The sequence below is a fragment of the Pteronotus mesoamericanus genome, unplaced genomic scaffold (assembly GCF_021234165.1).
Source record: "Pteronotus mesoamericanus isolate MK-2021 breed Mesoamerican mustached bat unplaced genomic scaffold, CSHL_Meso_final contig_166, whole genome shotgun sequence".
Lineage (NCBI taxonomy): Eukaryota > Metazoa > Chordata > Mammalia > Chiroptera > Mormoopidae > Pteronotus > Pteronotus mesoamericanus.
The window spans coordinates 1,125,048-1,137,874 of NW_026555066.1; the positions used below are offsets into that span (position 1 = coordinate 1,125,048).

Below are 12,827 nucleotides of genomic sequence, written 5' to 3' on the forward strand. Positions count from 1 at the left end.
TCTACCATCTGTATATTGTATTGTGAATTCACCACCCCAAGTCAAGTCTCCTTCCACCACCATTTATCCCTCCTCACTTCCTTGTGCTTCCCCAACCCCTCTTCCCCTCCCCCTCAGGTAATCACCATACTATTGTCTGTGTCTATGAGGCTTTTTTTCCTCTTTGCTTAATCCCTAAACCAGTCAGAAAAAGACAAGTACCATATGACCACTTATAAGTTGAATCTAATGAACAAAATAAACTAACAAAATAGAAACAGACTGACAGCTGTCAGAGGGAAAAGGTGATGGGGGCTGCGTGAAAAACGTGATGGGGAACATTTAAAAAATAAATTCTTAGCCCTAACCCATGTGGCTTGATTGGTTAGCCATAGTCCCACAAAGTGAAAGGTCACCGGTTAGAGCCCAGGTCCTGGAACACACCTGGGTTGCAGGTTATGTCTCTCATCAGGGCAGGGCATATAAGAGAGGCAACAAATTGATGTTTGTCTCTCACATAGATGTTTCTCTCCTTCTCTTTCTCCCTCCCTTCCCCTCTCTAAGAAAATAAATATATAAAATCTTTAATAAAAAAATAAGTTCCTGGGTCCCATTTCCAGGAGATTATGATTTGTAAAGTCTGGAGTAAATGCAAGGAATCAGTATTTATCATATAATATAGAAAAGGTCATGTTAGTGTACTCATGGACTTCCTTCTCTGGTTCAGCTAGTTCTTGGGCCCGTTCCCTTATTTCAGGGCTTTTCAAACTCTTCTGTACATATAAACCACCTGCAGATGTTATTACCAGGCAGACTGTGATTCAGTAGGTCTGGAATGAGGCCTAGGAACATGCAATTCAAACAAGCTCCCAGGTGACAGTCCATGCTGCTGGTCCAGGGACCACACTTTGCATAGTGAAACCTTATGGGAACTTTCAGTTTTTCCACAGGTGAATAATAGGTGGCAGGTGTTATCACTTAGACTATTTTCTTCAAGTTTTACCTAACCATAATTAAGCATAGCTAGAGTGCACAATCTGTAAACTACTTGACCTATCTTTACTATGGAGCCATCTACCAAGGGAATGGAAATGACTTAAGTGTTACCACTGTCATGATGCAGAAGTGAAATTAAAATTTACATAATTTCCAGTATATATACAAGGATGTTGACCACAACCATAGTTGTAATAGTAAAATACTGGAGAAAAATCTAGATGTCCAATAATAGAAGACTGATTAAATAACTTATAAGGGCATCTATTAAAATAATGATGTAAATGTACAGTTAATGGTAATGAAAAGATGTTAGTGGTGAGTTTTTTTAAAAGGTTTTGTAAAACCTTATAGTTTGATTCCACTTTGTAGGGGAGAAAATATACAAAGAGTCATATATATATTCATGCAAAAGAATCCAGAAAGATTTATACTAAGTTGCTTAAAGCATCCTCAAAGTAGTAGAATTTCAAGTGGTTTTGATGTTTGTTTCCTCACATTATCTAATATTTCCACTGTGACACAGATCTTATAAAATTCTTAAAGGGTATGAAGAGGGCGAGAAGAAAATCAAGCAAACTGCATACCTGCATACACCTTTCAAAAACTACTAGAATGGCTCTAGCGCTAGGTAATTTGCATTCCACAGAATCTTCAAGGGACTTCCTACATACAAAGCACTTTGAAAGCCTGTTAAATTGTTGTTTTGCATCTCATCCAGACTTACTGAGCCTGAATCTCTGACAATAAACTCTGGAATTTGCATATGAAGCAAACAATGACTTTTACACAGTAAAGTTTGGAAACCAGGTGTTAAAACAGCTTCCTTAAAATGCAGGGACTTGAACTAAATTTCAACCTGCCTAAATGGCAACCTATAGCATATTCAGAGTGGGTGAGATCTTGTACACCCACATGCAGAGACCACTAGAATTTGAACAACCTGCATTGAACTACTGGCTTTATTCAGTGTTAATTTTAAGCATCTCATGTGAATACTGACTACTTCTCACAGGCTGAATGAGGTCACAAATGTTTTCTTTATATTTGATCTACACCTGTCTGAAACTATTCATATTATAACTCCTTCTATGATACTTGACCCCTGTTTTGTCATTCATCAGTTAGAAGTCCACATAAACATTTATTATGGAACCAAATACCTAGGTGACTTAACTACAGTCCTGTTGGTTTCATTGCTCCTTTCTAAGCGCATTTCATTTGACCAACAACCCCAGTAGATTCTGCTGATTATTTCTTCAAGAGAACTTCTTTGAGGTAAACTCAAAGGTATGGAGGAGTTTATATTAATAGAAGTCAAGAAGAGCATTCCTTGAACTAAATAACATTACATGAACCCCCCAAAATTTGTTCAAAGAAAAAAGAAAACGGAGCATTCAAGAAGAATCAAGAAGAGCATTCCTTGAACTAAATAACATTACATGAACCCCCCCAAAATCTGTTCAAAGAAAAAAGAAAACGGAGATTTCACACAATATACAGGGTCCGGCAGAAGTAACACCACTGAGTTGTGGTTGATAGGAATGTCTCATGTGAATGTCTCACACGAAATAAGATAGCATTTTGAATATTTCACCTAAAATGTCATATGATATGCTTGAGTGTGATATTGTTATCTTACAGAATTACATGTTTATGATTTTGTAATAAAAGGCTTTTATGTAATAAAAAAGGGGCGTTATTTGTGCTGGGCCCTGTATTTCTAACATATCACAGTCTAAAGTACTTATAAACAGTCAGCTCATAAGGCATAAATTTAGAAAAAGTTTTCAAAAATGAGACTTTAAGAGTTTCAGGAAATTTCCTGCCCTAGCTGGTGTGGCTCAGTGGATTGAGCACTGGCCTGCAAACCAAGGGGTTGCCAGTTTGATTCCCAGTGTAGGGCAAGTGCCTGGGTTGCACGCCAGGTCCCCAGTAGGGGGCATGCAAGAGGCAACCACACACTGATGTTTCGTTCCCTTTCTCCCTCCCCCCCTCTAAAAAAATAAATATTTTTAAACAAATAAATAAATAAAAGAAGCAGTTTCCCCAAAGAAAGCCACAATAAAGCCCCACCCTCTCAAAAAAGAGGAAAAAGCAACAGGAGAAAAAAAGTTGGGGTGAGCTCCCAAGAGGATCCAGAGAGGGAGCATTAATCTCAAAAAGGTTAGAGACAAACCCTTAATTTTATTTTAATTTGTGATAAATTTTAATCCTGGATCACTCAGAAGTCCAGGTCAACTAAAACAGGAATTTACTAGAACCAAGAAGATTATATACCCACCTGCAACTCACACCAAGCAACCTCAACCCATGTTTCAGTGTCCAATCCTTTATATACTGTTTTAAACGCTCCTCTTCCCAACTCTATGTCGAATTTCAGGAACCTTCCACTAGGAGAAGTAGCTACAGCCTTCATTTCTGCTTCTTCTTCCATTTCCTTTTCATTTTTCTCCTTGAAACACTCTTTTGAGGAATCGGAAGCTGCCTTTGAACATTGCGCATATTTAACTTCTTGCTCACCTCTTAGCACATTTGTAGGAAGCTTCTCTACTCTTGGAATGTTTGTTGCAGTCTTTGTCCTCTCATCTTTGGAAGAAGAGTCAATGACTTTGTCATCGACACTCTTTCGGAAAAATCTCTTCCTTTCTACAGTTTCTCCAGCAGCAGAGATGTTACTGTCTTTTTCCTTTCGTCTAGTTTCCACTGTCAAAATTGTTGCCATCTGATGAACTCTGTTTTCAAATGAAACTCCATCAGGTTTCTCAGAATCCTCTGTGCTAGCTGGCTCCCCTGAATCAGTAGCCATTGTAATTAAGGATGGCACTAATTTTTTTTCCTGTTCTACTCTTTAGTCCAGTTACATCTCAGGTATCAGAATTATGAGAATGGACTTTCTTTTATGTGGTCATGTTTCCATAGTAACCTAAAGGAGAAAAAAAGGATATTTTTAAATCACCCCACAAAGGAAATCATTAAGGAGAAAACAGGCCACCTGATTGTTTAATCCATTTTTTCTTAATAAGAAGTTTGTTCTTTTTTCTGTCCAATCTTAGCAACCAGCAGACTCCAGGGACTGTGTCTTACTTATCTTGTTTACCACTGTAGTCCTCAGTGCCTAGCAGCAGGCTGCTTGGCACATAGCTCAGTAAGTCTTCATACTGAATGAATGTTGGTTAGGAACCTAGTGCTCAGTCCCATCTATCAATGCAATCCATCATATTTAAAACAAGTATCTAAACCCTGAGTTCACTTAGCGACAAGGTAACACACACAGTATGTAAAACAAGTACATAATTTCTCAGTGGTGGTTTTTGTCTAAAATTCTGGAATTAACTCAATAGGTTTTTTATTGTGGTAAAATATACTTATATCAAATTTACTATTTTACCCGTTATCAGTGTACAATTCAATGATTTTAAGTTCATCTACAATGGTGTGCAATCATCACCATGACCTATTTCCAGAATGCTTCATCATCCCAAATCGAAATTTTGTATCCCTAATACAGTAACTCTTCATCTCCCCAGTCCCTAAGTAATCTCTATCCCACTTTCTGTCTCTATGAATTTGTTTATTCTAGGTACTTCATATAAGTGGAATCATACAATATTTTCCACTTTGTGTCTGGCTTATTTCACGCAACATAGTGTTTGCAAGGTTCAGTGATGTTGCAGCATGTATCAGAATTTTGTTCCTTTTGAAGGTTGAGCAGTATTACATTGTATGTATATACCACATTTTGTTTATCCATTCGTCTGGTTAGTGGACTGGGTTGTTTCCACCTTTTGACTACTATGAATAATGCTGCTATAAACATCCAGTAGTTCAGAGTAATACAAATACTTGTTTATGAGCTTGCCTTGAGATTTTAGCAGAAGCTACTGTAAAATATGAATGCATTGTACTAAAAAATTAACACACTATACTAAATCTTTTAAGAAAGGCGTTAAAATATGCATCCTCTTGAACCAGCAATTCTACTTCTAGGAACTTGTCTTAGAAAATAGTCAATTGCCCTGGCTGGTATGGCTCAGTGGATTGAGTGCTGGCCTGTGAACCAAAGGGTAATTGGTTCGATTCCCAGTCAGGGCACATGCCTGGGATGCAGGCCAGCTTCCTGGTGGGGGGTGCACAAGAGGCAACCACACATTGATGTTTCTCTCCCTCTCTTTCCCCTTTACTTCCCCTCTCTCTAAACATAAATACATAAAATATTTTTTAAAAATAAAATAGTCAATTTGTGCAAAGATTTAATTACAAAGACATTCATTACAGCACTTATAATTTGGAGTAACTGTAACTAAACACAAGCCTAATAGGGATTTCATTAAATATCTCAAAATGAGATAGGATACAGTATTTAAGAAAAACACTTGTTTTTAGTGAGATAAAGAGACATTCCATACACATTATATGGCTAAACAAAATATATATAGGAAGCTTCCATACATACATATATACACACACATGCAATATTAATTCTGAAAGGTGTAATTATGGACTTTCTGCTTTTCTGTATTTTCTAAAACGTTCCACAAAGAACACATGGAAATATGTGAGAACAGATAAGGAAAAAACTTGTATTAAAAATTTTTTTTTAAGATTTCATTTATTTATTTTTGACACAGGGGAAGAAAAGGAGAAAGAAGGAAACAACAACGTGTGGTTGCCTCTCATATGCCCCCTACTGGGGACCTGGCCCGCAACCCAGGCATGTGCCCTGACTGGGAATCAAACCAGTGACCCTTTGGTTTGCAGGCCAGCGCTCAATCCACTGTGCCACACCAGTCAGGGCTACTTTTAACTTTTTTTAATTTTTATTTTTTAATTACAGCTTACATTCAGTATTATTTTATGTTAGATTCAGGGGTACAGCCAAATATTGAGGGGACCATTTTGTAAAGTACATGATTGCCTAAGGAAAAAGTTTGTCAAATGAATCGTCAAATCACCAATAAGAAATCTCTTCTCACCACTAACATGCATCGCAAAGTCTGTATACCATTATCATGTTATATACCTTAGAAGGCATAATTTTTCATATCAAAAATATACACAGAAATATCAAATTTGAAAAACTGAGAACAACCATTAACTAAAAGAAACAAAATGAGGACAAATGCCCCAAATTGTTCTATGTATTCAATACAATTCCTACCAACATCCCTGCTGGTTTATTTGCAGAAGTTAACAAACTGATCCTAAAACTCAAAAAAGTTCAAGGGACCCAGAATAGCCAAAGCCATACTTCCCAATTTTAAAACCTACCACAAAGCTATAGTATTAAGATGGTGTGGTAGTGGCATAAGGATAAATGGAAAGAAAATAGAGAATCCAGAAATAAACCCACATATCTATTGTCAGTTGATTTTCAATGAGGGTGCCAAAACATTTCAGTGGGGAAAGAACACTCTTTTCAACACATGGTGCTGGGGCAACTTGATACCTATATGCAAAAGAATGAAGGTTTACTGGGAAAAAATGCTGGAATTGAGTCTCAAATAAAGAAATTGGCTGATACAAGCAGAGGGAAGATAACAAAGTCATGAAACAGCATAAAGTAGGTATACGAATGGTACCGTGAACAGTTTACTTGCGTATTAGAAGCAGGCAGAAGAGGACAAAGGGACAGATAGTCACCACGGAATTCTACGCCATACAATATAAAATAAGACCAGTTAGAAATCTACTGCAATAATCCAGGAAAGAGATACTGAGGTTTGAATCAAAATATTGGCAAGGATAGACCCAAGATACAATAAACAAAGTTCTAAATTCAAGATTTACTGCCCGAATGAGTATGGTTGTGAGGGGAAAGGAAGAACCTGTAACTCCCAGAAATTTGCCTATAAGATGGCAATACTAGGACAAATCTGTGTTAATACCAGGGCTAAGAATTATAGTCATGTATTTCATAATGACCTTTTGGTGAACAACAGACCACATATATCATATAGCCGAGATGTCTAGTAGACTATACCATTTAGGTTTCTGTAAGTACACTCTATAATGTTCACAGAGATGAAATTGCCTAACGACACATTTCTCAGAACATATCCCTGTTGTTAAATGGTACATGACTGCAAACTAAGGACTCATGAACCACTTTATGAGGTTACATTGAGAAATCAATATATTTCTAAAGTCACAGAATAAGACTAGTATTGCCTGGAAGTAAGAAAAGGTAACTAAAAACGTCTCAGGTGGAGATTTTTTCTTTAACTTATTTTAACAAAATTTGGACTTGGAAAATAGTATACAAAGAATCCAATATACTCTTCACTCAAATTTCCCCAAAATGTTAACATTTTAGGTGACATTCTTAAGAATAATATTATTCACTTCACTTAACTAAAGGTCACTTATCCAGAAACCTCAAGAGTGGAGGATCCATAAGACAAAAGGACATCTAAAAAGACAAAAATAGGTAAAAGCAGAGGATTTAAACTACAGAACCTCTTATTTTTTAATTTTTAAAAATATTATATTTATTTATTTTTAGAGAGAAGGGAAGGAAGGGATAGAGACAGAGAGAAACATCAGTGTGCGAGAGATAATTGATCAGTTGCCTCTCACATGTCCCCAGCTGGGGACCTGGCCTGCAACCCAGTGTCCCTGCCTGGGAATCAAACCAGTAACGTTTCAGTTAGCAGGCAGGCACTCAGTCCACTGAGCCACACCAGCCAGGGCAGAATAACCTCTCTTTTAAAAAATGAAATCTTACTCAGAACCCTAATATAAAAATAGAGGGGCAAGTAGTGCTGCTCTGGTATAATTCTAACATGTTTGGTCACCTGGTTTCCCAAACTATAGGGTAAGAAGCAGAAAATAAGAGAGATCGTGGAAAGAAGTGTTCCCTCAGTCTTTTAAAAACCAACCATAAGAGGAGGGGAAGACTGGAAGGAAAAAAGTGAAGGGATTCGCCAAAGAACATATATGCAAGGACCGCAGACAAAGACAGAGGTGTGGTGATGGCCTGAGTAGGGGGGCAGGGGCTGGGTGGAGACTGGAAAAGTAGGGAAAAGTGGGAACAACTATAATAGTGTAAACAACAAAAATAAAGAAAAAAAGAAAAAAGCGGAATACAAAACTGAATCTACTGTGTAATTGCAACTATAGAAAATTTAGTATACATGCAAACAAGATTGGGGGGTGGGAATACAAAATACGATTTGTTAAGGAAGTAGAGTGGAGGAGTGTCTTTTTTAAAAAAAACTTCTATATTTCTTATACCATTAATTGTACAATTTTCAAAAATATTAAAATTATTTTGGGGAAGAAAAAAACTAACCCTAAGACAAAGAGTTATTAGAGACATTTTAAAAGTATTCATTTTGTAAGTATGAAAAGATTAATTGATCAGGACAATGTAACAATTATATACATATAACAACAGAGCCCCAAAATACATTAAATTAAAACGGACAAGACTGAAGAAATAAACAATTCAGTAATAACAGAAGATTATAATACCCCACTCTCAATAATGGAGAGAACTAGACAAAAGTAGCAAGAAATCTGAAAAACTTAACCAATAGTATCAACCAGCTTGACCTAACTACCACCTATTTAACACTCCACCCAACAAAAGCAAAATACACATTCTTTTCAATTACATATAGAAAAATCTCCAGCACAGATCATATACTATATAACAATAAATCTCAATAAATTTAAAATGACTGAAATCAGTTTATTCTATTACCACAAAAGAATTAAATTAGAAATAAACAGAATAAGAAAAATATATAGATCAATGCAATAAAATTGAGAATCCAAAAGTAAACCTTAACATTTCTGATAAATTTCTTTTCACCAAAGATGCCAAGACCATTCAATGGGGAAAAATAATCTTTTACACAAAAGGTGCTGGAACAACTGAATATGCACACAGAAAATAATGAAGTTGGACCCCTACCTCACACCATACAAGAAATATACTCGACGTAGGTCACAGACCTAAATGTAAGAGCTAAAACTATAAAACTCTTAGAAGAAAATATTCAAGTAAATCTTAGTGACACTAGGTTAAGCAATGATTTCCCAGATACAACAACAAAAATACACAAATGATAAAACAGAAAATTGACAAGATAGACATAGTCAAAATTTAAAATTTTGTGCTTCAGAAGATGCTACCAAGAAAGTGAGAAGCAAAAAGGCTTAGAGAAAATATGTGTAAATCATATATCTAATAAGAGACTGGTATTCAGAATATATAAAAATTCTTATGAATCAATAATGAAAAGACAATCCAATAGGCTGAAGATCTGAGTCGACATTTCTCTGAAGAAGATATACAAATTACCAATAAACACATGAAAAGATGTTCCACATCATTACTCACTAGAGAAATGTAAATCAAAACAAAAATGAGCCCTGGCTGGTGTGACTCAGTGGATTGACTGCCAGCCTGAAAACCAAGGGGTCGCTGGTTTGATTCGCATTCAGGGCACATGCCTGGGTTGCAGGCCAGGTCCCCAGAAAGGGGCATGCAAGAGGCAACCACACACTGATGTTTCTCTTCCTCTCTTTCTCCCTCCCTTCCCCTCTCTCTAAAAATAAAGAAAGAAAATATATTTTTTGAAAAAAATGAAATACTACTTCATACTCATAAGGATGGTTACAATGAAAAACGTAAACAATAACAAGTGTTGGTGAGCATGTAGAGGAAATGGGCCCCTTAAATATTGCTCCTGGGAATGCAAAATGGTGCAGCTGCCTTGGAACAGAGTATGGCAGTTCCTCAAATTAACAGAGTTACTATTTGATACCATCTACCCAAGTGAAATGAAAACACAAAATGTCCATACAAAAAATTGTACACAAGTGTTTATGGCAGCTCTATTCACAATAGCCAAAAGATGGAAATATCTATCAGTTGATGGCTAAACAAAATGTGTTATATCCATGCAATTGAACATTATTCACAATAAAAAAGAATGAGGTATCAATGCCTACTACTAGAATGAAACTTGAAAACATTATGCTAAGTGAAAGAAGCCAGAGGAAAAGACCACATACTGTATGGTTCCATTTACATGAAATGTCTGGAATGTGGCAATCTACAGAGACAGAAAATGGATTAGTTGTTTACTGGGGCTGGGGCACATCAAGAGCACTAACTTAAAACCAGCACAAGAGATCTTTTGGGGGTGATGGAAATGTTCTAAAATTAGATTGTAATCAAGGTTATACAACTCTATAAACTGACTAAAACTCATTGACATTTATAGGTGAATTTTATGGTAATGTAAATTTATCTCAATAAAATATGATGTCCTCCTTTAAGATCTTAAAATGTTTTGACTAAAATCAAAGCCATCAGCCCTGGCTGGTGTGGCTCAGTGGATTGAGTGCCGCCTGTGAACCAAAGGGTTGCTGGTTCAATTCCCAGTCAGGGTACATGCCTGGGTTGTGAGCCAGATCCCCAGTTAGGGCAGTAAGAGGCAACCACACATTGATGTTTCTCTCCCTCTCTTTCTCCCTCCCTTCCTCTCTCTAAAAATAAATAAAATCTTTTAAAAAATCAAATCAAATCAAAGCCATAATATAAAATATGACTTTTTAAAACTATATTCTCTACCCCCTGCTTCTGTCTACTCTCCTCATCTTCAGCCTGGCCTCCTGGGTTGAGAATCACTGTTGTGAAAGGAAAAGACCTGACAACAATATAATGTAATAGCGGGTAGCTTAAAGGTAAACAACAAAAAAGAGAAAAAATTAACTGGGCAAGAAATTCACTAAGCATAGTGTATCTGGGGCCTTTTCATCATGGGTCCACTAGCTTCTTGAACATAAAACAGAGTTTCAGAACACATGCTTTGGAGTGGGAGAAAACCTGGAATCAAACCTTGGTTCTGTCTCTCACTCCTAAGAGAAGATTTGAGGCAAATAACTCAACCTCATTAATTCTTGATTTCATTTGTGAAATCTCACAGGACTGATATTAAAATATACATACAAACTACTTAGCATGGTGTTTGGCACAATGTAATAATCAATAAATGTAAGTGTTTGTTTCCTATCTCTTAATAACCCTAGCAACAGCTCTATATTAAAGCACTATTCAACAATACTCAAGAAAATAATGATTTTCAGGAGATTCTATTCAGTAAGGTCAAAAAGTATATAGCACATTCTTTTAAAGCTTTCCAGTAATAAACCATGTTGGCACTGCTAAAGGGCTACACTGCAGTGACTACGATAATATCTCTTCTACATTCAGCAATGCAGAAACATAGCTCAGTGAAATAATCTACAAAAATCAGGTCTCAAACAGGAACTCTTACTGAGTTCAACACCTATATATCATAACCTATGTGTAGCCGTATTTTCTTTCATAAAGTGGTGACACACTGCTCTAAGACCTATGGATATGTACAAAGGTAACTGCCAAAGCACTTCTACAGACACTGAAAGTACAGGAAAAACCTCACTAGTTTGTACCCAATATCCACTCCTTCAACATATTTGATATATAAGCTTTGAGTTGAGTAAAAAGTTTAAAATAATTTTCCCCTGTAGTTTATCATGGTTTTCTCCATGGGAAATCCAGCATAGAATTAGTACTTTGTCTAATCAATAGGTCAAGAATTTCTTCAGCCCTGCATGATGTAGCTCTGTGGGCTAGGGGATCGTCTTGCAAACAGAAAGGTCTCCGGTTTGATTCCCAGTCAGGGCACATGCCTGGGTTGAAGGCCAGGCCCCTGGTTGGGGGCATGTGAGAGACAACCAATCAATCAATGTTTCTCTTACACATCAATGTTTCTTTCCCTCTCTTTCTCCCTGCCTTCTTCCTCCCTCTCTAAAAATGAATAAATAAAATCTTTTTAAATTTTTTTAATTTAAGAAAATAAAAAATAAAGAATTTCTTCAACTTTTTGGAAGCAGCAATTGAAAGAATGCATATTTAGTCAAAATTACACAGTAAATTTTCATATACATGTTCATGCCAATAAAAATTTACCAAATGCCAAGCACTGTGTCAGGGTCTGAGGATAAAAGAACAAAATTCAATCCTTGTCTTTGAGGAGCATACAAATTTATCCAAGCTTAAGTTATACTACTGTTGACTTCTGATTCCAGAAGGTGAATTGAACACCTTTAGCACTTGTACTTCCCAAGACCCTGGAAAAGTGATGGCAAAAGAGTACAAAAGTATAAATCATGAGTCAGGGGACATGAATGGAAAACATACAAGATTTCAACAATTTCTGACAAAGAGCTGACAGAAAAGAAATGGCTGATAACACAAATCAAAGGATGCTATAACCTCAAGTATGTTAATAGAAAGGGTTCCAACACAAGAGGAAGTGGATTTGCAAGGCAAGACCCCAGAGGGGCTCCACATGCAAAGACTGATCCTAAAGAGGGCCAGGGTGAGAAAAAGGCTGAAAACGAGGATTAACTGATGATCTGAATTATGACTCAGTTGATGAACTCTCCCCCTGAAATAAAGAAATCCCTGCATGCAGAATACCAAAATCAACAAACTAAGAAGAACAGGGGCATCCAAGGTCAAAGCCCTGTGCTCTCTGGCATTTGGGTCCTCCGAATATAATAGCCAGCTACCCACCCACTGACCCCCAAAATAAAGCCTACCTAGGTACAAAGAATTCCCAATCAGCCCCTCTACTAGCTCATTTTAAGTAAGAAAAGAAGCAAGAGGCAGCCGTTTGAAGAAAACCTGTAACACAGAAGGGAAAGAAAAAATATCCTTGGAGAAGCTGAAGTAATTCAAGAAACCATTTTTAACTTGATTTTTAAAAATATAGTAAGATTCAGAAACCAAAGAAAGAGGTATGCAATGGACAAGTTCACTCCCAACCTCGTTTCCCCCACTCCCC

General features: G+C 36.7%; 1 protein-coding gene across 1 annotated transcript in view; it reads right to left on the reverse strand.

Annotated features, from left to right (window-relative positions):
• WNK3 (WNK lysine deficient protein kinase 3) overlaps positions 1 to 3,784 on the reverse strand; it is a 124,631-nt gene extending 120,847 nt beyond the window's left edge. Inside the window, 1 exon segment of the mRNA XM_054565693.1 lies at positions 3,260 to 3,784. Within this exon segment, the coding sequence (XP_054421668.1) occupies positions 3,260 to 3,784 (525 nt within the window).
• Between the last annotated feature and the right edge of the window lie 9,043 nt (positions 3,785 to 12,827).